The sequence below is a fragment of the Acanthisitta chloris genome, unplaced genomic scaffold, assembly GCF_000695815.1.
Source record: "Acanthisitta chloris isolate BGI_N310 unplaced genomic scaffold, ASM69581v1 scaffold31439, whole genome shotgun sequence".
Taxonomy (NCBI): domain Eukaryota; kingdom Metazoa; phylum Chordata; class Aves; order Passeriformes; family Acanthisittidae; genus Acanthisitta; species Acanthisitta chloris.
In genome coordinates this window covers 1-27,286 of record NW_008692466.1, presented here as the reverse complement: position 1 = coordinate 27,286, position 27,286 = coordinate 1, and the positions used below count along the sequence as shown (strand labels likewise).

The window sequence follows — 27,286 nt, the reverse complement described above, 5'->3', positions numbered from 1 at the left end:
GATTGCCTTGTTTTCATATAGATCTCTCGAAGGAAAACGCATCTGCAAAGCTTTGACTCTGTAAAGGCTGGGGAAGCGTTGTTAAACCTAGAGGGATTTGAAATGTGCCCCCCCCGGGGGTGGGTGTGCGGGTTTCCCCGCGGAGTCTCCAGGTGTGTCCCGCTCCCGTGCCCTGCTCAGGTGTGGCTGGGGCAGCACCCCGCGGGAGTCTCTTGGCTTCAGGCTACCCTGAACACTCAGCAGCTCGTCTGTCAGTAACAACACGTCCCTGGAATCCTGTCCCCATATCACCCTCTCTGTGAGGCTGCAAACTTGGAGAAACGGCAAGTATTTTGGAGAGTTTCAAATCAGTTGTGTAGGTTCTTTCTTCATATCTCTTTTGAGTGTAACTTTTTATGAAACTGAGGCCTTGCTTATCGTTATGTATTATAGCACATGGTTGACTCTCATAACACCCAGTTCAAGGAACTGCGAGTTATTACAAGCATTTAGTTGATCTCACCATCTGCTAAAAATTTCCACAGACCTCTGGACATTACTACCTATGTCTGACCTTTATTTTCCTTCTCATCCAGATGCATTGTCTGGCTCTGTCTACGTTATTTCTCCCCCAAGCTGTTAACTATAAGTTCTTACATTTATTGACCATAAAATCAATACTAAACAGCCCAAAGCTGGTAGCTGTATGGCAGAGTTGGGGACTGTCATACAGATGAGCGTATTCACCACTGCCTGCTTGCCTGTGGTTTGCTTTGTTGTAATGAGTAAATGCTAGAGAAATGGATTTACTTCTCAGCTGTTAGGTGCAGCTGTGTGGTGTGACCAGTCCCCACCACTTTGCTGGGTGCCACTCAGGCTGTGCAGTTCTCTACCTGTGTACATGGCACTTGCTGTCAGTCTTCAGCATGGCCAAAATCCAAATGAGAGATTTGAGGCCTAATCCCACAAACCCTTCCTTGCACGAGGTGTCTCATTTGCTTTGGGTAAACAAACCAAAGCAAAACTTACTTGTTGCAACCTGTACCAGCACGTGGGTTTATAGGTTTTTCACTTCGAGTAACATCTGCTGCCAGGGAACAAACTGCTGTTTGAAGCAGGAGCAATGCTGGGTCCTAACCCCGGGGCAGGAAGGTTCACCTCCAGCTAATCCTGGCTGCCTGAAGTTTATTTTTAGTTCAGAATTAGCTGAGGTTCAGTGTGAGCAGTGTGAGGGAACATAGACCTGTTCACAGTGCCTCTTTCAGGGAACAGCTTCAAATGATATGGGAAAGAAACAAGTGGTAAGTTTGTGGACCCTTGAGTCTTATCATTTGTATAGCCTTTCATATTTCTGATAGCAGCTGATTATTTTTTTTTAGTATAACTCAATTATTTGTCTATACTTTTTCAATATAACCGTGTCATACAAAATCTGAAAGTTAACTCCCTTCATTTTTCTAGGTGAGAGAAAGGCAAGAGGTCAGTTTGAGATTAGTATCAGGAGATACTTTTAGATTTTAGCTGTGTTTAACCTGCTGGTAAATATTTTCAGAATTATATGAAAATTAATGTTTTATCATATTTTGAAGTATTTTCTCAGTAAGCTTATTTCCTTTTTTGTTTTATTACAGTTCTAAATTTACACCTTCATTAATAGAAAACAGCTCACGCTATATATACTGTCCAGGTATCTGGAATCCATAAATTATTGCAGTATTTTGATGATTAAATAGAGTGGGTGATAAAGCTTTCTAAGGAAAGCAGTACCTTATGTGAAAAGTGAAACTTATTCAAGTGCAGTTGGAGTGCAAGCTGTGCCTCACACACAGATGTTAGGTACATGTCCCTAATGCAGAGCCCATCAGAGCTCTGGTAAAACATATTATTCCTGCATCTTTTATGTATTACTTTTACATAACATCTCCATGAGAAGTTTCTAACTATTTCAGGGGCATATGGAGTGAAGCATCCTTTGTGTGTTCTGACCTTATCTGGAAACAGCTGTTTTCTGAGAGAAGTTTCATATTGACAGATGTTGACTTTTGTCTCTCTCTTATCTTTCAGTGCCCACCTCGTGCCCTCCCTCCAGTGCCAAGGTAAAATCAGTGTGTTCTGTGGAACTCATCATGGTGCTGTACTAAGATGTTTTTAACAGTAATGACATTAAGATAAATAAGTGTAACAAACATCTGAGTAATCATAGTGGTTTTAAAATAATTGCTTCTCTTGCTAATTTGTTGTCCCAGAACGCTTTACAAGGAATATGAAGTATTTTAAAGTTTTAAAGAGGTTGAGCAATTTTACTGTATTGACTCAGTTTTAATACTGTGAGAGATGAACCCTTTGAAAAAGTTTCAAATAACTATTCCAGTTTTAATATCTACTATAGTTTTATTGATGTCCTTTTCAATCTCTCCTTCCTTTGCTCTTTGTTTTGTTTCATGTACTTTAGTTTATTTCAATCCCAAATCCTTCAGAACTGGAATTTCTGAAATGAGACTAGATATTCTTGAAAAGGGATATAGGTGTTTACTAGTTTGACACAATATAGGTAAAAATCAGGTGTTTTTTTCAGTGTGGAAAGAAAAGCAATTCTGTAGTTCCTATGATGCAGTACTTTAGAATTCCTTCAGAGTACCTGGAAGTAAATGTGATGTTTATGATTGATGACATACCATGCCTTTTTAGTAATGTATGGGCTCAAATATTTCATGACTTTCATTGTTTTGTTACATATCAGGCAGTAAGACAAGTTTTAATTAGCCAGGTGGTTAAAGCTTTTAATCTGATCCACAGCTAACCAATCAACAAACTGTGCACAGCCCCGAACAAAGTGTTGAGTCTTGTTGATTGCTTGGTACCCTTTACCCTGCTGTGCACAGCAGCTCATAAAGAGCAGGGGGGAAAGGAAATGAAGCACAAAAGCAGCAGTGTAAGTTGCACTGTTGTGAATTGTCATTGAGTCACAAATAACTTTCTTCTCATCTTTGTTCCTTTTACACTGCTCTTCAACACCTTTTCTCCTTAAATGTGAAGTGGAAGCCAAGGTGAGTTATTTAAGAGAGTTACAAACATTGGTAGTTCATTTTGGTGTCACTTTCCTAAATGCAGGCTGCATGGATCCCTGTGCTGCCATTGCTGGAACTGTTGTTTTTCTTTGCTCTCTTTACTTGTTTGCTATCTCCACACTCAATCAAGGTAACTGAAATGTTGCCACTGCACTCTAAACAATAAGTTTGTTTTTCAGTGCATTATTCAGAGTGTTTTCAGTTTTTCACCTAACACACGTTCACATGTGCATTTAGTCTCTGCTGCACACAAGACACACTTCTTATCCTTTTTTCCTGCCATTTTCTGTACTCCTCCTGCTTGTGTGAACTGGTGAATTGCCATCTTCCCTGTAAAAGGTGAAGGATGTCATTATTAGTAGAAAGGAATCTGTTTCTTAACTAGCAATAGAATGGCTGGGAAGGGAAATGGAGATCTCTCCATGCTGTACACCTATACTCCTGTTTTCTGTTATACAGATGAAATTCCACTCAGTCGTCCCAAAAAAAGGAAATCTAAAGGAAAGACTCCATTAGGTAAGGTCCTTCCAAGTCTGAAAATTGTTCTTTTATTCCTGCCATTTTTCCTTTCTGAATTTTTTTGGGGCTTCATTAAATAGTCACTTCCAGCTGTAAGCTGCTGATTATGATGAATGTGTTAAGTGCTTGAATTTTTGAATGAACTAAATTAAAACTCATTTAACAATTTGGCTCAATTTCATTCCTGGTCCAAAGTTAATCATTCCATTATCACTGAAGAGTTAAGAGTCTAAAAGACGAGTAGCATCAGAGCTTTGTATTTTTACAAGAAGCAGATCTGCAGCACAGACAGATTGTTTTAAGCAAGGTTATAAGTCTGATCTATTTTGACAAAGCAGAATGTGTTGATACAATCTAGTGGATTTCTGTAGAACAGTTGACTTGGGTCCATACAAAAGTTTGATGAGTAAATCTCCTTTATTTGCTTAAATGCAACAAGTAGAGCTGTTGCTAGCAGAATTTCCCAAGGATCAAGTTTTGTTTACTGATGTTTTCAGTGAGCTGAATGATGGTGCAAAGTTCACCTTGATTTTTGCCATTACTTTGCTGGTTAATTTTGCATTTTAGCACAGCAAAGCTCTATGAAAAGGTGGGTAAACCTGAGCTTGAAGTGGAAGCAGAGATAGATTCAGTTGTTATCATAAAAACTTGCAGTCCTTGAAAGAAGTATAAAAAGACAGATGTGATGTAAAACAGAGAAGTAACCTTGTCTTTCTGCTTCTGATCATGCAAATTGATGCTACTGCTGCTAGAATATTTGGTGAATTCATGTTAACCTCTCAAGAAATGTAGTTCCACCAAACTATAGTAATTCATCTCTCAGACTGGAGTAAGCATCCTTCAGTGTTGTTTTTTTGCTCCTCCTTTATTTTTGTGGTGTATGTTTAGCATTTAAATTTCTCCTTTGATGTGATGCGGTTTTGCCTTAGCCACATACCTTGTAACAAACCCTTAATTTTTTTCTTGTCCCTTGCATTATAATCTTTGCACATAGAAAGGAAAAATTGAGATGTATAGTGGTTGCCTATGGTAGATTTATTTCGATCAGTCCTCTGTTGTATGCCCAACTGGGAGTTGTGCTGCTCTTTTGTGTGCTTACATTTTCTCCTGAGCATGAAACTGTCAGGGTGAAAGGAAGGTTGTTACACCTTTGTATATTCTTACGTATCACATTTGATTCCTAGCTCCTATATTTCCTAGCCAATGCATTTTCACCTCAGTTGTAAGCTGGGCAAATACAGGCATTTGCACAGTGTAGTAGCTTTTTCTTGCCTGTTTCTCAGTGGCTCTGAATTAAGGTTGCTGGATCTTTTCATCTGCTTTTCAGATGGCATTGTCCACGCAGCAGTTCGTCGGCAGTCGGAGAGCAGTGAGCCCCTAACTCCTGAGCCTCACGATGCTCCTCAGAGAAAACGCAAGAAGAAGAAGGTACCTGCTGGTATGTGGAATAACTGTAGGTCAAAAGAGCACTGAATAAAACTTGGTAATACAGAAATATGGTTGAGCGATGTGTATTTTGTCTTAAAATATTCCATGTGCTTTTGTACCTAAAAAAGCTGAAAATAATCTCTGAGTGAATGGTAGCTTAGAGTTTCAGTTTCTAATTTCAGATTCCATAGGGTAATCCATACCCATCCATAGGGTATTGCCATGAAAATAATGGCAATACAGTTTTGGAAGTTATAAGATAGATAGTTTACATCATTCAGGCTCAGAAGATTGTAACTTTTTTGCCACTGTGTTTATATAATAACTATTTTTTATGTATTTCCATTTTTATGAAAGCTGTGAATCTTTCATGTGCTTTATTTTAAATCTTCAGATTCTGAGACCTCTTTTACTCAGCAAAATGTTGCATCCCTGTTTCAGAATGGAAATGGCATGGATGTCCCTGAAGCTGAAGAAGCAGTGATCCGCAAACAGAGAAAAAGAATAAAGTGAGACAAAACTCATATGGCTCAGAATTTGGAGTAACTGTGGCAGTAAATGTGGCTGAGTCATATTTTACATCATCACATTACACAAATGTAACATCTTGAAGATCATGATGCCGTTCAGCCGCGTGCAGTTCTTTCCAGGGTTAAGATCTAACTTTCTTCACTTGTTAATCTTATGCACACCTGGATGCATTACAGTTCTGAATACATTTTTATGAGCCTAATAATTCAGTCACATACGTGAAAAAGTTAGAATGTGTAACTGCTTTCTTTCATTCTTGCTACCTCTTTCTTAATTTTGTGAGACTTAGCATATTTTTCCCCTGATTGTTCTAATTTGTTCTAATTGTTAAGCTCTTAATATGAGGTTAGCTTTATGGTTTTAGTTAACTACCTCCATGAGAACTTTAATCCTTAAAATTATAAACAGGGGAAATATTATACAGGTCAGCAGCCTGATTGGTTCTTATCAGTCAAGTTAGACATGCTAAGCGTTCACAAGAGGCTTTAGGTTTTACATTTTACTTCCTATTCTTTCTCTGCCCAATTTTATGTTGTGTGCTGCCAGGAAACCTCGGCCAGCAGAAATGCACTGTTCTGATGAGCTGGAAGTGGAGGAGGAGGACATCATTGAAGATGAGCACAGAAAGAGCCCAGACCAGCAGCCTGTGTTTGCTGCTCCCACAGGAATTAGCCAGCCTGTTAGCAAAGTGTTTATTGAAAAAAATCGTAAGTACGTCTTGATATTTAGTTAACTTAAGGACATTCTTGCAATTAAAGAAAACATAATTGTATTTAAAATGTTCTCCAAAACAAAAATTCTTTGAGAGTAAGTACACATGATAATTTTTCAAGAGTGAATGCTAGTGTTGCTGAGCTGCCATGGTTGGTTGAATTCTTTAATTCCGAGGTGTGGGTGAAGAAGGCTATATCCTTGTACCTAGCTGAGCTTCTTTGACTCAATACTGTCACAGTACCTTGAGAAGAAATTACTATTTAAAATAAGTTGTTCAAGTGGAAGATTTTTGATGAGTGTTTGGGTTTTTCTGGGTTGTTTTTTTTTCTTTTGTACCAGGGAACATTGAGTGATTCCCCAAGTACTTTGCCTGTTCTTAGATCCATAGCCTGACCCACCAGGATGTATCACTCTGACAGAGGCATCCCAGTATCAACACGAGCTAACAAAGGGCAGGAAATAGGGAGAAGTTTTCTGATGGAACTTCTGACACTTACAGCTTTTTAAAACTAATAGGTATTAATGTAGAAATTATGATGAGATGTAACAGGACTGTCTAAAATTAATTTCCTCATTCTTTCAGGGCGTTTTCAGGCAGCTGATCGTGCAGAATTGGTTAAAACCACTGAAAATATCAATGTATTTCTGGATGTTAAGACTTCATGGACTACCAGAGATGTTGCCCTCTCAGTGCACAGAAGTTTCAGGTGAAAGATAAATATTCTGGTGTAAATAAGTAGAAAACAGGGTTGGTTTGGTGTTTGGTTTGAGGGTTTTTTTCTCCCTGAAAACTGGTGCCTTTTCTCTATCATTGTGATGTTTCTTTATTTCTTTCGGATATTCCTAGTAAATGGTGGTTTAGGTTGCCACAGGTATAAAATTTATCAGTCCTTTAGCTTTTGGTATTTGTTGTCAAGAATATGTATTTCTAGTCTAGATATCACATGTGAAATGCAGCTTATGAAAAGAATAACTAAGGAAGTCATATTGCAAAGATTCAGACAAAATCTGAGTAGCAAGAGATTGATCTGATAACCAAAATATTAGAGATCTTCAGAAAAAGTGTGCTAGAAAATAAGACTGATCCATGAGGTATATCACCAGAATAAAAATACCTGAATTCAGAGAGTTCTCAAGTTAAAATCATGGTTGATGGAAAAAAAGGAGGAGTGAAATTGGACTGGGGCTTAAGCTTGCACACAACAGTGAAAAAATGATGTATTTTTATAATATGTGGTTATGTTGTGATACAGAATGGGATGATGACAGCTGTTTTCTGGTGTATTTGATCTGGAAGCCTGTGCTTCGTTCTCAGGCTTTTCCTTAGCAAGGAAGACAAGGAAAAGACTGCCTTGGGGACAAGTTTAGGAACATTGTGTAAGGAAGAGTGGTCTTGAGAAGCTACAGGCAGCGAGTAAAAATTATTTGATTCCTGTAGCAGTAATGAAGTAAAGGGAAAATATGCTTTTTTTCTTTCAGTACTCAGGTTGTGGTGCAGTCTGTTAAGGGAGGAAGCAGAAGTCCCATAGCTTAGAACTTGTAAGACTAGATCAGAAAAAGCACTCAGAAACAATCTCTGAAAGGCTTGGGATCCTGTCACAGCAGCAGGGCCAAACAGATGGATTCATAGGCCTTGTCTATCAATAGTTCTTTGCTGATTGAAGATGTTAAAGCTGGTCTAATGTTCTTTCCTTCATTCAGGGTGTTAGGACTCTTTACCCATGGCTTCCTTGCTGGGTATGCTGTATGGAACATCATTGTTATCTACATGTTGGCAGGAAATCAGCTTTCCATGGTTTCTAACCTGCTTGAGCAGTATAAGACAATAGCATACCCAGCTCAAAGTTTGTTCTATTTGTTGCTGTCCATCAGTACAGTCTCAGCCTTTGACAGGTAAAATATATTTGTATTTGAAAGGCATATATCATTTGTGTACAATGTGTTCCTTTCTCCTTTCACACATTTTGATCTGTTGTTGATGATCTAATGGGATATACTTGAAGAATGATCTTACACATGGTGGCTCTACAGAGAAAGGGTGTATTGTGCATCCAGACCTCTTTTACTCATGTCTGTCCATTGCTTGCACCCTGCTTCCGTGCACACACTGTTTGTGTGATCAGCAAGTGAAACAAATACAAAAGCTAACCTGTTTTTTTTTGGGAAGGCAGGGATGGGGAGAGGAGTGGAGAACAACCAGTGTTTCTATCAGGCTACGTTTTCTGTGAATCTATTCCCTAGTCAGGTTTGAAACATGCTGTGTGAACAATTTGCCTGGCTCAGTCAGGGATGAACATAAAGAAGCACATGAAAAGATAATAGACAAGATTCATAGATGTTACAAATGTTTCTTTTACTTACAGATAGTTTCCACAGCAGCATGATAAACCAGGGCTTCCCAGTGCTCTGGAAAAAATAGTAACTTTTTTACCAAGTGGTGGCAGGAAGGAGTCCTAAGATGTTCGTATTTGCTCCCGTAAGCAATATAAGCAGTTATGGTAGTGGGCACTGGACTGGATGGCAAGGGCTAGAGGGGACAGGTCTCTCTATGTTCTCCTTGTCTCAGAAAGGTCTGTGGTGTGAAAGCTACAAACCTCCTGGAACATTGTCCTTAGTTTCATTCTTTCTTGAATTTGGCATAATGAGGACCATTGCTATGTGTGTGATACAGTCGTGTATTAAGGCACTGTAACAGAGGTAGAAAAAAATACCTTGCAAGAAGTATAAGAATAATAGAACACTGTTAGAGGAACAAAATGATTGTCTTACTGGGCTACATTAATGACTCTTGGTTTTGTTATCAGGACTGATTTGGCAAAAGCATCAGTTGCACTGAGGGGCTTTCTTACCCTGGACCCAGCAGCAGTGGCTTCTTTCTGTAAGTAACTTCCAGAAAAGCTGGTAAATGGAAAACTCCTACATAGTGTTTTTAGTGAAATCTTTCTCCCTGGTTATTTTCTGCTTTAGAATAAGTGACTTGCTCAGTAGTTGAAAATAGCAAAGGCCATGAACACGTTGCTATGTACTTTTTTAAAGCATTTTGCAATAGTAGCATTAATGGGGCTGTTAGTGGGATAGTTCTTTCCCACTTCTGAATACAGAACACAAACCTAACAAAAAACAGAATCACAAGATGCCACTTTTGATGTAGCTGATGGATTGCAGAACTGCAGAAACCAGATTTTGATGGGTCAGGGGAATGTTGAAGGAGAGAACAAATTAAAGGAGACTCATTGGAGGCAGTAGAGTGAAAGGAAAGAAAATGTAGTGATTAGTACCATGTCATGATGAGAAGCATTTGAGGGTATATATCTGATACTGCTAATTCCATTTCTTCCAGTGTACTTTGCTGCTCTTATCTTATCCTTAAGCCAGCAGATGACTTGTGATAGAATCAACCTCTACACACCACCTTCGGAAAATGGCAGCATCTGGTAGGAAACTTAAGAAATCACTTCTGTAAATTGTAACAGTCCAAACTGTTGGATTGAAAAGGTCATACAGTATATATATAAGAAAGTATTAACGAAGGATTTAATTACTAAACCTACCTTTGTCTGAGCTTGGCCTGAATCTTTGATAATTTCACTGAAAAATGAGAACTCAAGGATGGGTTTGGTCATCTTGGTCATAAATCCATTATACCTTAAACAAGAGCCTGTTGATATGATGCTGGAAATGTCATCTGGCAGGAACCTTGAGAATCTCTTTTGCATGAGAAACGGGACCCTACGGAGCTAACCCTTTTGGGTTCAAGGGCAGGACATTTTGTAGAGAGGCAGCACTTCCTGAAGGGGAGAGTCTACCACAAGGTGCATGAGCTTAGAAGACACAGCTGGCATTTAAATATAAAGCATTGTTTCATGCTAGGTGATCCCATCCAAAACTGTTTCTTTCTGAAGTAGATATTAATGAACTAAACTTCTAGTAGCGTGAGTTTTTAAACTAGACCAGTAGAAGTAGAACAAAAACATTTACATGAAGATTTTCTGGTTTGAGTAGTTAGATTATTTATTTTTTTAGGTCTTCTATAGTCCTTTGTTGAGTTGTTTATTAAAAAGCCTAGATTCTAGTAACAAAGTCATAACCATGGTTGTGACAGTAAGAAAAGTGTCAGCTAACTTAAATCATACCTGCTTAAAGCCCTATTTCATCCACCCCACAGCATCTGTATGCAAGTCATTGCACTGGCTTCCAGACAGACTTTGCTGACTTGCTGTTCACTTGCCTTACTGCCTCATGAGGAGGTACTTAAAAATAAGATCAACTGATGATACTGTGTGGTGTCTCTCCACAGTAAAGTTTGACCATGCATTTTGATTTTGTCTCTTGGCCAAGAAAAGGAATTTACTGTTGAAATCTACAAGGGGACATTTTCTGTGAGATAATGAGCTTTCTTATCTGATTTACTGTCTCTGCTAATTGCTCTTTTTATCAGGCTTTTGCAATGCAAGACCATCACAATGGTACAAGTACTTCTGTTTTCACATCTAGCCTAGTAATCTTGTTTTTCTGATAGTCTGTTGAAATTACTATTGTAATCTCTATGTACCAGTGAACTGACTGATGGGTTGATGTTTTCCCAGGACTGCAGGTACAGAGGAAGAAATTGTTCAGCCATGGGTTGTGGTGAATCTAGTAGTGTCTCTTCTAGTTGGGGCAAGTTGGATCTTCTTGTCTTACCGACCAGAGCTAGACCACAGTGAAGGTAGGAAACATTAACAGGCAAAATGTTGTTTATTCGAGCTTCTGTCTGCTGTGCTCTGCATTTGGTGTCGAACACTAGTCCTGAGAAATTTTGTGACTGAGGGAAAACAAACATCTCCTAGTAACCTTCCAGTGCAGGTGGTTCTTAGGCTGCTGGTGTCTGTGGTTTTATAGAGAAAAAACAGGAATTAAAAAAGGAAAGAAAAGCCTTCTTTGTCCTGCCTGAGGCAACATGAATTTTGAAACATGAGAGCATATCTCTTTTTCACTGAAGGGGAAAATAATTTTTACTTTAACAGTATTTTAAATATTTGAAATGTATTTATTCTACTTGTGTTTTAGCAAATTCCCTGGTGTTAGGAATGTTCCTTTTGCAAATGGTTAATGCGTTTCAAGGTCAGTATTATTTTCAGTAAATAAGGACTCCAAATGAGGAGTGCTTGTGTGGGTCCAATATGGAGGAGGGGGCAAGCAAGTTCTCTTCATAGAAGCAGCTTTGCTAGAGACTAGGCCTTCTTCCTTTTGTGTTGCAACTGGGATCCAAAAGGTGTATGGAAACTCAGCTTTCCTGTCAAGTGCATGCAGCATGTGACTTGAAGGTATGCTGTACCTAAAAATACTAAGATTAGGATGAAAAGCAGGAGGCTTGGGGGAAAGCCAAATGGAAAAATGGAATTGTATTCAGGTGAAAGTTTTCAAAGAAAACACAATTCTTTTCTTTCTCTTTTAGAACTGATGTTTCATGCTGATGTTGAGGAATATCCCCAGGGTGATATCTTACCCAGAGTCCAGCCATGAGTGTGGAACCAGCATCTGCAAATATTGTAGCTATGACTGATGGCTCAACATGTTGTGTATTATAGCTATGTATTATAATTTTCATAAAGAAAAAAAATGTATTTTTATATTGTATATATTTCATGTATGCTACACTTTCCAAATGTGATTGGAAACTTTTATACTTGGCTTTTTATTTTACAAAGTAGATTATCCTTAGTGCATAAAGTCAAGGTGACTTTGTAAATATTGCTGCCTACATAGCCAAAGGCACTAGTGGGATGCTGAAGATCTGTTATCCAGTGCTTCTCTGACTGCTGTACAATGTTCTACAACCTGCTTTGGTTACTAATGCTAATAGCAGTTAGCTTATCTGATTTGGTTAAATATTCTCTAGAGATGAAAACAAATCTTCCCATGAAAGCAGTCTAAGGAAGACTATAGCTAAGCAGAATCAGGAGACATAAAACCCACCAAGTTAGTAAGCCTAAAATAATTGCATTCAGTTGTCATAAAATAGTATTTGCTAGAATAAAGGATTGAATTGACAGGAATTTTGTGTAATAACTTGGTAAAAGAGGACACTGTTTTTCTTTAGTTCTTTAGTTCTTTAGTTCTCTTGATAAAGATCTTGATAACAAGTTCTTTCAAGTTGATGTAGATATGAGAAAAGGAAGTTTTAATGTTGCAACAGTACAGGCAGTTAATAAATACCTAAATATATCTTCTAACCTAAATGCACCTTCTAATGAAACAGAGTGGTTTTGCATTGCCAGCACGATATATCCATGTCCTGTAATTTCTCAACAGTCAGGATGCATAACTATTACAAAGCCATTCACAAGAATAGTGTTCTGATTTCTTCTTGTCTTGTATGGCAAGAACAAGAGTGTTGTTCACTGCTCTTTCTAAAGAAACTAAGATTTCATGGATGTTAAAAATGTTCCTACTTCTGCCTATTTTGATGGAGGTTGATTTCCCCAAAATTGTTGTTTTGTGTTAGTATAGAATGACAAGCAAATCAAGCACTCTGCAGCAACCCACCTTCTGTGTAGTGATGTGGTGGTGGCAGTTGGTGGGTTTTGATAATGATAGCCAACATTCTTTTTCTTTGACATTACGGTGGCAAAATGAAAGCACTGCAGATGTGAATAAATACAGATGTATTGCAGGACTAAACAGTCTCCTTAGCAAACACAGACAAACCATTTCTCAAAAATGTATCACCTAAAGCCCCAAACCTATTTGTATATCTTACTTAATACATATTGAGTTTGCATTGTTGGATTTAATATGTGTGTCTAAAGGTGGTTGTAAAGGGGGTGCAGTTGTCAAAAGTTTTCTGGAGAATTACTGAACTTTTTAGCAGTGAAGTTAAGAGTAGCCAGATCAAAGGCTTGAAAGGCTATGTTAGAGCCATTAACTTTCTGTGCTGTTACCTGAGTTGCTTTAAGACAAGGGTGGGAACACAAGTAACAAGGGCTGTTGCTACCCTGTTGCGGATTTGAGTTCTCTTATGTCCATCCAGCAAACACGTTATTAAAAAATTCGGTGCTCATGGCATCTTTCAAATGCTACGGTAATCATGCCTGGGAGGGAAGAGTTCTATAAGAATTTAAAAATGTTCCACAGCTGTTGGCTGTGCTCTGGGGCACTCAGTTTGTTGTAGAAGAAGCCGTTAACCTCTTTGTAAATTGTTATGGCTCTTGTGTATGTATTTTTGCAAAACTGTGGATCTAAATTATGGCTGGTACTGCATTATACATTGAAATGGAGAGATCCAGGGTGCCACTTGCCTTCAGTGCTACACAGGATGTTCTTGTGATTTGGTTGTAGGAGATGGGGATGAGGTGGTAACCCCGTGTAGCTTACCACCACACTTTCTCCTGATGTGGTGTGTTTAATTTAGCAAGTCATTGAGCACCTGAAGATGTGATTAATAATGGCTTGCTTCTCTTTGCTGTGTGACACTTCTGTCATCTTGCTATGGTAAGAATAATTTTGCCCATAAAATATGAAGCTCGGGCAAAACCGTGCTAAGGCATCACATCAGTACAGGAAAAACTCGGATAACATCATTGCTTGATTTCTGGCATTATTGTTAGGAATTGGTCTTCCAAGTATCCCTTGGACAAAAGCGATACTAGCTAAGAGCCAGAGTGATTCTCATTGTAAAATCCAGTGGTTAGTTTAGATGGTTGAGTAGAGATTGAATTAATGTGAGCTTAACGTGATCCATATTTCAGAGCAAGCTTCCCTTTCCAGTGTATCTTTTTAGGAAGGTCTGAGTATATCCATATTTAAATTAATGAAGTTTGAGGTTGCCATATAAAAATCAGAATAAACAATTTGTTATCAGAATAAACAATCTGTTTTACAAAGTACTTTTCACTCCCTTAAGCCTCACAATGGAATATGACTTTAACTGAGCTTTTTTGTTTAGTTTCTTGGGAAGTTTTAGGATGAGTTTACAAAATAGATGTTTAATTACAGAATCATAGAATCAACCAGGTTAGAAGAGACCTCAAAGATCATCCAGTCCAACCCTACCGTTGTTACTCGTCCATGGCACTAAGTGCCACATCCAGTCTCATCTTGAAAACCTCCAGGGATGGTGAATCCACCACCTCCCTGGGCAGCACATTCCAATGCCTGATCACTCTCTCTGTAAAAAATGTCTCCTTAATATCCAACCTAAACCTCCCCTGGCAGAGCTTGAGTCTGTGCCCTCTTGTCCTACTGCTTAACATGCAATATATGTAGAAGCCTTAAATGCCTTTGTGCATTTCCATACCATTGTTTTTAATGCAGTATTTTTATGTAATGAAAAAATTACAGCTGTGTTGGTGCCAATTTCTTGTTTTTGCATACATGAGACATTAAACAAATGCTCTAAACTAGTTAGAAATTATTGTACTACTTTGTCCTGTTTCCAGTTGTTTAGTCTGTTTAAAATAAATAAGTACATTTTTTCCTCCAGTGCTAACATTATGTATAATATGTAAGTTCTGAACAGATGTTTATGGGCAAATGTTTTTGTGGCAGTGTTGTTGGCATTAATGTCTTCGCTTTCCCTCCCATCAGAGTCCTGCTGCTGTAATGGTCTTGTGCAATCAGAAACGGCACTGAAAACTGGCAAGTAAAGTGTATTTTATCAGTTAATAACACATGTGTAGCCTAAAAAGAAGACTATTAAGAGGGGAATCTGATTGCAGTCTTTAACCATGTATTACACGGTAATTACAAAGAAGACACAGTCAGACTCAAGCTTCACAGTGAAAGGATGAGTAGAAATGGTCACAGGCAGCATCAGTGTACCATTAGGTGCCATGGGAGTTTTGACTGAGGATTTGGGATGGGGGCAGAGGAACTGTCTGTGGAAGCTCCATCCCTGGGGCTGCTCCAGACTTGGGTGGACCCAATGGGCTTCCAGAGGCCCTCCAAAACTGAATTGTCCTAATTTTGCTCCTTAAAAGGCAGTTACTTAAAATTTGGTTAATTTCCATTTGGTTTGAATGTTACTTGCTCAACATAGCTTTCTCAACATGAAGCTGGGTAGCATTAATATGCAAAGTGGCTTTCTTAAGTTGTTTTTGTATTGCTGAGGTAAACTTTAGGAGGGTCAGAATTATTTGCTTGTATATTTGCAGTAGAATTAATTTAAATGCTTTGGGAGAAGAGAGTAAACCATGAGGTACATACCTATAGCTAAGCCTAAGCCTAAGCCTTACCTCTCTTGATTTTCAGATGCATTCAGGCAGGCCTCAAACAGTGATACAAAGAGCAAGATCTTCTACATAAACATCCACACCCACTGACTGATGTAGATAACCCACACAATGAAAAACAAACAGATGAATATACTTTTGGGGAGAAAAAACCCTGAACAACCTACCACTCCCCAACAAACAAAAGAAAAACAAAACTGCAACAACCATTAAAAAAAACACCAAACAAACAAAAAGCCACAAAACAAGCACTTATGAAAAAAGAAAGGGGAAAAAAACAACAGTCAAGATTTTGAAACAGTTAATAAGTCTCATGGTTAAAGACCAAGAACAAGTATCTTGAAACAGTAAAATTCTTCCATTTTAAATGCTTGTGATTCTGATACTCTAGCAGAACATACTTTTAGGCCATGGCTCATCTCTACAGCAAATTGCCCAAAATGTGGCATTTTACACGTCCAGCATGAGGGAAACAAAAAGTTGCCAAAAAATCCTGACTACAGAAGTCAAAAGACAAGCAATGTAGTAAGGCTCCTGAGAAATGTGCCATGCCATCAACATCTGGATTAAATATTAACAAGTATGCAATTTAAGAAGGAAAAACAAACTAATTTGTCCTCAAACCAGTTTGAGGAAATCTAGTGGTGGTGTAAAGAAAAAACACGGAAAGAATGCTGAACCAGCTTTTGCAGCATCACATGCTGCAGGGTCCGAGGATTCAAAATCATGTGTTCTCCCATAATAAGGAAAAATTCAAGCAGAAAGTAGAGCAGGAAAAAGAGCATGACAGCCAGCCAAATGTCATTCAAAAGTCTCCATCAGCTACTGCAAACAGCTACCTCAAGACCATGAAAGCATTTAAAGAAAACTCATCTACAACAGACTTTCCAAATTTAACAAGGGCAAAAGGAAATCTGCCCGTAGAATGTAGAATAAACAAACTTTTAAGATAAACTGTAGTAGATAAATGCAGCAGTGATGCTCTTGACCCATATGCCATATTGATGTAGACAAAACAGGAAAACCTATGCCATCTTGCCAGCAATCCGTTCTTCTCTATCGCAGATAGATTTCATGACAGGACAAATACAGATTCCATGAACCTGGATTTGTGGGTAAATAGTAGTAATGGTGTATTCTCTAATCATATCTAAAAATAAAATCACCAATCAAGTGCAGGTAATTTCATATGGATGTTTTTGGCATTTTTCAGGAATTTCATGGGACTTTTGGATGAGAAAAATACACATATATAAGGTATAGAGTAGAATCAGTTGTTTTCATGTGTGAATAATAGAGGTTTCCACAGGAACCTGTTTAAACATAACATTCTTTCCTTCATCCTATCTCAAATTTCTGGATATGTTTAATTATGTTAAATACCAAATATTACTCTGCTAGCAGGTTATTTGTAGACCACATGAATTTTTCAGTGCTTTCTTTTTCAAATCCTTAAGTCTTTACTCTGCTACATCAAATTGCTTTATTTCACAGTACGGTTCTTTCTCATAGTCTTTTGAGGTCTCTCTAGATGTAACGTGTACTATTTCTGAATTTATCCTTGTTCACACAGGATAGGGATGGCCATAATCAGGACAGGTCATTACAGTTAGCTTAGTTGTTTTAGGGGTTTATTAGACAACCTAATATACTTTAGTAAAGCTACTTACTAGCATTAGAGGCATGGTATGTAACTCACCTACTTAGGTATCTGCCTCGTGTCAGAGACATTCAAAACAACGGTTTCAAGTGCTTTCCCATGATTTTAGCCATCCTCTAGGGTAAAAACTGCCTTGATAATACTTGGAAGAGAGGGAGAGGGGTAGGGAAAAGAGAGAGAGATAAGGTAAAACTCAGTAATTTTTAAAAATTTGTACTTCTGTTCATCAAGTGGAAGAAATTGCTCTTTTCAATGGATATTTATTGCATTGAGAGTCTTTAAAGTGAGTAGTTAATGTAGCAGATCAGGTTGATTCTGAGTAAATCACATTTTTTTTCTGTGTTCATTCATTCAGTCATTCACAAACTGCTGTGGTTTCAGACCAAGACAGTGAGACACTCAACAGCATTGAGCATATATTCAGGATAGTTAATTAATATAAGTTTTCATATTTCATTACTTTATGTAGTGTTAAATGCTAGCATAAAGAAAGGCGGCAGCAAAAAAACCCCACTTGTATTTCTTTCGCAAGTATTTAAAAAGTAACCAGGCTATAAATTTGTTTCATTGGCCATGAGATTTTGCAAATATTTATTTTATACTGTGCCTTAATTGAAAGTATCACAGTTAATGAGCAGAACAGTATCAAACCTTTCAGCAAATATAATCCAGGAACTAGTTTCAAGTATTTCTGGTTATTTTAACTACTAGAAGTCACAGTGCCTCTTAATTGCTTTTGTTTGAAAATACTGTAGTTGTTGACAGTAGTTCTAGAGCAAAGACCTGTGAGCTTTTTAACTACACAAAAATTCTATTTAATTTTTCTTAAAAATTATGTCAATACAGAAATTTGAGCCATGTTTAGAAATAAGTTTTCCATTTTTTTCATAGAAAGAGAGAGCAGCAAAATAATTGCATTAGAACACATGATTGTTTAAATCACGTTGTACTGACATTGTTATTAGTATCCAAGCTCATTTTCATAGAGGGCACTGTTTCAATAGAAGCTTGCAGATATTAGCAGTTAAGCTGCCTAAAATTTTCTAGTTTGTTTTTTTTAAGAGTATTAATATTTATTCACAGGTGTGTGCAATTAAAATATGTACAGCTTCCTGTGTGTTCAGTTATTTGATTTGGTTTTTACATGTACTGTTAGCATCTACAAATAACTTTTGACTATCTACTGTATTTGATTTGTAAAAAGTCCAAATTTTTAATGGATTAAGAACACAGGGTTCATATTAAAATAATCTTTTCCAAGAGTACACAATTAAGTTATTAATATTTCTATGATCAATTTTCTAGTTGAGACAACTGTTTTCTTACCTATTGACATAAATAAGAAAATTCTTTCATGCAGTAACAAGAAACTGTTAGTACAACTGGACTATGCTCAAAATAGAAGTACAAGAATTACAGAAATAAATACAGACAGTTTTTTCATCTTAAGTTTCATATGTTAGGCTTAGAAACATAGAGCTCTCTTCACAGCATAATGAGTAAGAATCAACTTTGTTAATAGTTCTGTGTGGTCATTTAGCATTTTATGTCTGTTTCAGGCTTGCCTTTTGGTCATTTGGTCTTCAAGGTGTTGTAGCCAAGCTGCTGTCAAAACTGGGATTCTCCAGGCTGGTTACAGACTGGCTCAGCTGTGGACGACTTGAAGACTTAATGTGGAATGTGTTTATGTTGGAAATTTAAAACATATCCATTTGATACCTATTTATACTTTTTTTTACCACAGTCAGAACTTCCATCATTAAAGTATTAGTGGCTTTGTGACACAACTGCTGCTACAGCATGAACATAGGCAGCTTTTTAACAAAGCCAAACAGCTGCTTTTGTTCAGTTTTACTTGTCTGGTACAATATGAGAGATGAGAACTTTCTGAATTGCAGGGAGAAGAAAGACAGCTTTTCAATCTCACTTAGAACAGATTAAGTCACTGAGATCCTAAGGGGGCTATTAAGTTCTTATTAAGGCTGAATCTATCCCTGGAAATTTAACTGTGGCTTGCAGCAGAGCCGTGTTTGCCAGTGAAGCTTAATGCATGTTGCCTGTTCTTTTAAGAAAACAGTATTAGGTTCCCATAGGTTCTGGTGGTGAACAGTAATACAGTATAAATAAAAATATGTACAGTAACTTTTGATTATTTAATATGACTCTTCAGAATTAACCCGTACCTGCAATAACTTGAGGCTTTCTTTGCATAGTAAGAAGTCCTCAGATTAATTGCTAAAATGGCACAACAATGAATGGAGATGCAAAAGCACAGATTTATACTAAGAATGTAGACAAATGCAAGAATATGAGTCACATACTCCTTAGCAACTTACCTTCCTCGGGAAACATGCAGTATTAAAACTGCATGAAAAATGACACATAGCTAACAAAAGTTATGGCAAATATGACAGAATGTCAAGTGAGAAAAATGTCTTTTAAGATGTGTGAAAAAAGAAGCACTTATTTCCATAAGCAACTAATTTGTGCAGTTTCAAATTTCAACTTGGAATTGGATGGTTTCTCCTTACTGACACGACTTGGGTGATAATGAAAATACTTGTAAAGATTATGCAAGTAAGATCACAGACAGAACCCAAGCCAGAATTCAGAATGCCATGTGGACTGCAGCAATATGAGCTGAAAATACAGTACTGAGTAAGATTACAGCAGGAACTCTTGTGTTAAGAAATGCTTTGGAAGAGGGAGGTAGGCATTCAGCCATTCTCTGTATGCAGTTTTCCTTATGGTCAGAGCGTGAGGCACACTGCACCTCGTGACACCAACAGAGGAAGGTGATGAAATACAGCCACTTCATGGCATGTTCAAGTATACCTTGTCTAATTGTACTTTAACCATACAAACCAAAGCAGCAAATACATATCACATTTTCCTTCTTTGAAGCACAGGAGAGGTATGATTGTTTGGCATTTATTTAGAATTCCCAGTCTGTATCATCTTGATTTGCAGTAATATGTCCAAGTTCAGTCCCAACTGCTGTTGTTGAGGGCAGTGCCAAGAACTCTGATCTGTTATTTTGAATAGGAGGTGGTAATAGAGACAGTAGTGAATTCTGTGTTTGCTCTTTTATCTAGAAAGAAAAGAAGTACAAAAAGTCTCCATAACCTTGCAACTGACTTCATTAAAAGCATGTGAGATCACATGAACATGATTTCATGAGCAATGTTCTTGCATGTTACTATACTGAAAACAACGGGGTAAGAGGTTTCACTTTCCTCATTCTAGAGCAAGTTGAATTAGTCTTTCAAGACTAGTTAAATTAGCTATGCAATTCCGCTTTAAATTAAGAATATTAACCATTCTTATTAGTTAGGCTGACTTAAGTTAAATTAACTTTATCAAAGGGGAAAAACAAAATCAAAAGGGAAAATAATTCTTATGCTTCCTATACTCTATCAATATCATTCTGTTAAAACCAAAAAGTCTGAAGCAGGTATGCTGTTACAGGATGCTTTTTTGGTTTCAGGTAGCTTAATTATTTTGTAAACCAACTCTTTTTGTGGCTTATTTAGGTTACAGCTGTGTCATTTTAACAAAATGTAGTAAACTCACCTGTTTGAAGAACGTATGTGAAAGCAAACTGCTTGCTGATGGCCTGAATCATAAAATGAACAATATAATTATGTTTTGGAAAGTAAAATTGCTTTTGGAAAATAGGCCAGACTGACAGGTCAGTTTAAGCCCTGTGTTTTTTCACCCACAGGACAAATGTGAAGACTGAGAAAAGCAGCACCCAATTCCTACATTCTATGAGTCAATCTGTAATGCAAGCACTACTGAAGAAATTGATTTTTAAAGGCTTTATCACCTTTCTGTTTAACAAGGAATTTAATGTCTCATTCAAGAGAGATATAGTACTGAAACTGTCTATTTCAGATTTCTGTTTTTTCCTTGGACAAAGTGCATGTTTGAAAATTAATTTTACTTGTTAAAAAGCACATCCCTTTTACAAGAAATTCAGAGGTCAAATTACTTGAAAAGCATGGTTCATTTATCAGACAAGATAATTCTCAAATTACAAAACCAAATGTAAGTGTATTGTTTTACATAGTACTTCTGGTCTGAAATTCTGACTTTAACAGCATTCAACTATTACTGTATCCTAAAGCTGTGAGCTATACTTGGTCTTAGATTGAAGTGACAAAAAAAAATACATCAGTTTTCACCAGAAGGTTACCTTTTCTCAGGGTCCTGTTGCAAGCAAAGTTCTACCAAGTTGTGAAAAGCAGGTGAAAATGTTTTGGAAAAGGGAATTTGTAGTCTTTCACTGGTCATTGTGCGTGTCATGCTCTCACCAATTCCAGAATCAACACCTGATCGGGAATTCTTCATCCGAGATTCCCCACGGGGAAAGGTATTTATATCCCAAGGACAGTATGTAGGACCTTTCAGCTTTTGCAACAGCATCTAGTAGGAAGGAATAGCAGTATGAGAGTTCAAGAGCTATCCAGACCCATTCAGCCTAAGATGTAAAACTCCAGGAACAGGATTATTTGTTCTAGAAAGAAGCGTATATGAAATTACAAAAAGCAGCCACTGTTTCAGCAGTAACAGCATTAGCTTTTCTGAGTAAAAAAAAAAAAAATGTTCAGTGTATTCTTAAGTATAAATAGTTTAGCATCATACCTGAGTGCGAGGCATATCTTGAAACGGAACATGTCCATTGGCTAATTCACACGCTGTAATTCCCACACTGTAAATGTCAGACTTCATGTTATACCCAGACAAATCCTGTGAGAGAAAGAAAACACTACTGATCACTGATGCCACTGAGCAGTGCCAACAAAAATACAAGTGTCTGTTCAAGACAAGACTCTAATACATTGTAATCTACATGGTATTGAAGCAATTAAATTGTGAAACCTCAGGCTTTGTACAGAAATCTCATGGTTGTACTGGAGACAAATTTTAGGACCTGCAGTATTTTCCAGGAAGGTCAGGTAAATAGACTTAGTACAACATCACCTTACCAACAGCTTTAGAACTGGTTCTCTCTAGCAGAATTAAAAATCCAGTACATATATGTAGTTTCAAAAGCTGTAGTTCAACATCTTCCATTGCACTTCTACAAACAGACTTAAATTAGAAGTTGAGTACTGCTGCTAACCTTGAATAGGAAAAATTAAGTGTAATTTATACTAACCTGTCTCAGTAGTTCAGGACTCAGCCAAGGAAGCACAGATGTACTAAACTGGGGGAAATCATATACCACCTTTGACTTTTGTCCATTGTTAACTAAACTGTAGAGGTTGTTTAGACCAGATAGAGAAACCAGCCCATCCCCTGAAATCAGAATGTGGCTAGCTTTAATATTCCTGTAACATAAAGTGGTAAATTTTAGTTATAAGAATTACTCAAAGCACTACTAGAATAGAAAGGCTTTCATATTTCATTAACTGATAGTGAGATCTTAGCGTGCAGGTCTATTTAGCAGATTATTTTCATGGAAGTTCTTCACTCAGTATGGGTTATCTTTTTAATACAGTCCCAAGAGAGAGGAGAGATGGTCAGAAAAAGTGCCAGAAATTGGAGAAGGGCCCTTCTTCCCCGGAAAGGGTATAAACTAAGGCAGCCCTTTCTAATCCCTGTAACAGCTGACTTGAAATAATGTACAAATATGGTTCCTGTTAAGCTTTTACAAACTTGGCTCTGCTGTATTACTGCAAGGAAAATTATTTGTACGACATAAGAAGGTATATAGAAAAAGGAAGGAGTCAATAGTTATGATGAGATGTTGAAATCTGATTTTTACCTACTGACATTCTCCTACCTGTGAATATATCCGTTCTGGTGCATGTAATTTAATCCTCTGATTGCACCAAACAGAATGTTCCCTATCAAGGCTTCACTCATTCCTTCAGGAAAGTAAGTCTTCAGCAGGTGTCTAGCTGAACCTGGAAGTGAAAAGAACCTAACAAGTCTTGTTAAATTATTTGTCTATGCTTGCTTCATTGCATACAGCAGCATTCCGATCTTTATATTGACTTTGGTACATCAAGAACAGTTTTTACATGGATGCAACTGATGCAAAGATCACACTCAGGTCATGCTTCTGTAAACAAAGTCTATGCCAAACCTGCATTCAATCTAGATTGGTGTTCTGTTGGCAAAAATTAGTATCTCCCAATACATACATCTCCCAATTACCATTCCTCACATGGCGGGTCCTAGGACTAGGTGGAATTTAATGCAGTTCAAATGCCAGTTTTCACTGGGAAAGAAGATTGTGTACAGAAATTTAAATAAATAGTTTGGGAAAGTTTGCTTTTTCTACAAGACAGGAGATGCTTAAAGAAAAACCTCTCATGGACCATGTGGTTTGACTTTTATCAGCCTTTTTTCCTATTCCAAAACTGCAGTTAACAGTTCTTACCATAGGCCATGAATGGGGAGATGACCCAAAGCCAGCTGCCAGCTGTAAACACTGTCCAAAGTGTCATTATGTTGGGATGCTGGAAAAAGTGGGATAAAACCACCTCATTCTATGGAATCAAATGAAAATGGATGCGTTAACCACAAGACAGCAGTCTTACTAAGATAATTAACTACATCAGTAATCAGTAGAAAGAACTGCTCCCTTTGTGCATTTGTACAAGATTGCAGGTAATGGTCATAGCCTGCAACAGAAATGTAAATATCTTGCCTATAATTGCATTTGTCTGAAGTAAATCTACTTTGCTCAGAGTCCAGACTTTTGGTGTTAAATACAAAGTACAGAACATGTTTCAAATAAGAAGTTGTACAATTGCAGAAGAACTTCTAAACCACTTGTCAACTGTTTTTTCAGAAAGCAACTCTCAAATTTACACATCTTGTGCTTATTATACCCTGCTCTTTTGGGGGAAAGACTTGACTGTAATGACCCTGAGAAACAAAGACTACCTCTGTTCAGTAACCTCATATGTACTCATCACTATCTTCATCAGACTCAAACAGAAATGCTGTTCTTTTACCTGTAATGCTTTCAAATGCTCTTCAGAGCAATTTTCCAGGTCTGTGATCCTTACAGCAACTTGCATGCCTGTAGGCATATGCCGGGCAAGGTAGACTGAAGTTAAGTTGTTGAATCTCCTCCCTGAAACCAGAAGTGGCTACCTTAAACGTTGGAAAATATAATAATCCATCACACAATTTCTTCATATTTAGAATTAATTTTCCAGTTCTAAAATTGCAATTGACCTTTTCTTTTAGAATGTCAAACACTTAAGTAGTTGCAGCAAAACATATGCAGCAAATTAGTTGAAGCATGGCTCTGCTGTTTCAAGGACAACTAAAAGTGTTTATTTGTCAGCATCAATTACACATCTAAATGAACAACACTTACACCATGCCCATTCACACAAACATAAGCATGCACAGTAGGATTCAAGGCAGCCATCCTTAGAACAATCAACTTGGGTCGTCAAGTCACAAGACATGACATTACTTAATGCTGTATTTATTGTCACATACCAGATTTAGAAAACTGGCATGCACAAAGAGGAAGAGAAAATTTTGGATAATTGTTGATTTGTCGTATAAATGATCATTGAAATATGGGCAACGCTCTGCACTTTCCTCAGCTAAGGAGAGACATGAATAGTTCTAGTCAGCTGATAATACATTTTCAAAACTTAATATTTACTGCAGGTAGCAAATTGATGGCAGGAAGAAGAAATACTTCATGGTATACTTATGTTACCTATTTCCAGCTGGAGTTCATAGTGAGAGACATTAGAAGAGCAGAATACCATTTGATTCTTTCCTGTAGAAGGGGGAATCCAGCCTAGGTCAGAATCAGCCTAACAGTGAAGAAAAAAATAGTTCTCAAAATGACCATGTAATTTCAAAACATTTATATGTTTAAAGTTAATGCAGAGTAATCATTAATTAGAAGGCTAAGGTTAAGTACTCAAATCAGAACATTCAAGCTGGTGCTTTTACCATTAGACTGAGATTTAGTTTTATGAGCTACCGTTTTTCTGTGTGTGTGTGTTTGTTTTTAAACTGGCACAAGATTAATACTTAGTTACCTATAGTCTTCTTCCAAAGTGGAAGCCCTGAAATCCTCTGGTTATTTTTGCTGCTAGCATTTTAAGAAGTACTCCCTAATGAGGTGATTTTTAATATGTACCAGCTTTGTATTTAACCTTAGCTGTTAAAGTTTCTCTGTTCTTCTTACCAGGCATTCATGGATGCTGCTCTGAGATAGCTCTTCTGGTCTGATTGTTTCAACTGGTGTACGTAGAATACAGGAACAGTCCTCGAGAACAGAAACAAGTGAATGTTAGTGAAGTTGCTGCAATTCATGAAACATGGCAGTGGGGGGAAAAGTAGAAAAGTAGCCCCCGTAAGCACGACTTCAGAAAGTCTTCTGCTACAAGTCAGTCAAGCAAGAGGTTAAGAAACAGCATAAAGCATGGCAGGCCTAGAGAGGAGAGATACTAAGTCTCCCTTGCTGAAAGTTGATACAACAACGTTTAAACATCTCAGCAGTGTGGAAATCCCCTCAAGCAAGACATTTCACCAGAACTTTTCACATTAAGGTATAACTGGGCAACAAGGTACAACAGCCAAAAAATTTTAATGACAAACTTACCAAACAAGACATGGAACCGCTTTAGATCAGGGGAAAAATTATATACACCCATTTATCCTAGAAAAAACAAAGCAGCAATGTCAGTTCATATATAAACCTGTGATAAACACAAATCTTCTTAATCACAACTGTGAGGCATTTCTGAACAATTTAATTGCACATTAACTGCAAGTGAAAAAGAATTTATTCATGAATCTCTGACAGTTTGTAGGAAAAGAAATGATTGTCCGTTGTTTTAAAGGAGCACAGCTGTGTGCAGCTGAACTAGCTCAGAAAAAATGCAAGGCAGAAGCAATTGCACTTCACATTTCACAAGTGAGAGAGGAAATACTACTGCAAAGGATTTGAGTTTTTAAAAAAAAATAGAGGGGAAGCAACTCCAATAGTTTTTACTTTACTTAGGCTACAGAATCAGGAAACTCCCTCACAGATCAGAGTAGCCACTCTGAAAGTCCTCCAGCAGACTTACTTTATGTCTGTTGCTTTGAAAGCTTAGGCAGTGAGGACAGAGAGAGAGATGAATGTCTACTAAGTGTATCAAATCTTCTGTAAGTATAGAGTGGGACTAGCTAATTTACTTTAGCTATGAGCAAGTCTTCTACCATAGGACCATTAAGGTGGGAAAAGACCTAAATGATCATTGAATCCATCCATTGACCTAACACTGCCAGGTCCACTACAAAACCATGTCCCTCAGCATCAACACGTTTTTTGAAAACTTCCAGGGACAGTGATTCCACCACTTCCCTGGGCAGCCCGTTCCAGTATTTGACAACCCTTTCAGTGAGGAAAATTCTCCTAATAGCCAATCTAAACCTCCTCTGTGGCCACTTGAGGCCATTTCCTGTCATCCTATCGCTTGTTACTTGGGAGAAGAGATGGACTCCCAGCTCTCTACAACCTCCTTTCAGGTAGTTGTAGAGAGTGAGAAGGTCCCCCCTGAGCCTCCTCTTCTCTAAGCCTGAAAATCTGCTTGAAGTAAAGAAATACTGTAATTCCTTATTCAAGATGCCAAATGGAGACAAAAGGAGATCCTTATTAGGTACTGGGCACCTTTGAAGGATCAGGGCTTGACTTACCCAACTTCACTGAGAAGTCTGTAACAGAGTAGAAAAAAAAAGAATGCAGGTGTTTCAAGACACTGGCCAGCACTGTAGTGGCCACAGCATCCTTCTCCCACCTGGAAAGAGGATGCCTTATTCCATTATATAAGATAAATTTATTCTGCTGCTTGCAATATGAAGCCACAAAAGCTAAGGTGAAGAATAAATTCTTACTAACTATGATATACTAAAGTCTGTAGTAAATTACTGTTTGTCAATTACTGTAGACTTAGTTCAATAGGGTATAGCCAGCCAATAGAAACGTCTATGATGCATGATTATTCCAAATAAATATATTACACTTGTAAAGTTTTCTTACGTAGCTTAACACCGCTTTCATTTTTCAATGCGCATCATATTCCCACATAAACCTTTATCGCCTTCACGTTGTTCTTTATGTACCGCAGGTTTTTACTTTCGTACTGCAGAGAGTGTTGCACAGCTAAACTGCCGCGTTCATTGCAGCTCGGCCA

The 27,286-nt window shown here is 37.6% G+C and overlaps 2 protein-coding genes across 2 annotated transcripts; one reads left to right on the top strand and one right to left on the bottom strand.

The window, feature by feature from the left end:
- Positions 1 to 1,262: 1,262 nt before the first annotated feature.
- Positions 1,263 to 11,828, top strand: TMEM237 (transmembrane protein 237). The gene is made up of 13 exons (XM_009082689.1): positions 1,263 to 1,280; positions 2,044 to 2,075; positions 3,022 to 3,026; positions 3,507 to 3,563; positions 4,894 to 5,004; positions 5,389 to 5,503; positions 6,072 to 6,232; positions 6,823 to 6,946; positions 7,941 to 8,132; positions 9,044 to 9,117; positions 9,580 to 9,673; positions 10,826 to 10,947; positions 11,677 to 11,828. Exons 1-13 carry the CDS (start codon positions 1,263 to 1,265, stop codon positions 11,742 to 11,744), a joined length of 1,173 nt encoding a protein of 390 aa, XP_009080937.1. The 3' UTR covers positions 11,745 to 11,828.
- A 7,736-nt stretch (positions 11,829 to 19,564) lies between these two features.
- Positions 19,565 to 25,768, bottom strand: STRADB (STE20-related kinase adaptor beta). The gene is made up of 11 exons (XM_009082688.1): positions 25,711 to 25,768; positions 25,294 to 25,374; positions 24,814 to 24,913; positions 24,086 to 24,207; positions 23,506 to 23,614; positions 22,903 to 23,026; positions 22,276 to 22,447; positions 21,759 to 21,863; positions 21,310 to 21,539; positions 20,685 to 20,727; positions 19,565 to 20,202 (listed from the first exon to the last, which is right to left on the bottom strand). Exons 1-11 carry the CDS (start codon positions 25,720 to 25,722, stop codon positions 20,047 to 20,049), a joined length of 1,254 nt encoding a protein of 417 aa, XP_009080936.1. The 5' UTR covers positions 25,723 to 25,768; the 3' UTR covers positions 19,565 to 20,046.
- Positions 25,769 to 27,286: the final 1,518 nt, after the last annotated feature.

Coding starts and splice junctions, on each gene's coding strand:
- STRADB (XM_009082688.1), bottom strand. Junction 23,027..23,505: donor CTCCCCATTCATGGCCTATG/GTAAGAACTGTT, acceptor TTTCACTTCCAG/GTTCAGCTAGACACCTGCTG. Junction 22,448..22,902: donor CAGAACGGATATATTCACAG/GTAGGAGAATGT, acceptor TTTATGTTACAG/GAATATTAAAGCTAGCCACA.
- TMEM237 (XM_009082689.1), top strand. Junction 6,233..6,822: donor AGTGTTTATTGAAAAAAATC/GTAAGTACGTCT, acceptor TCATTCTTTCAG/GGCGTTTTCAGGCAGCTGAT. Junction 9,118..9,579: donor AGCAGCAGTGGCTTCTTTCT/GTAAGTAACTTC, acceptor CATTTCTTCCAG/TGTACTTTGCTGCTCTTATC.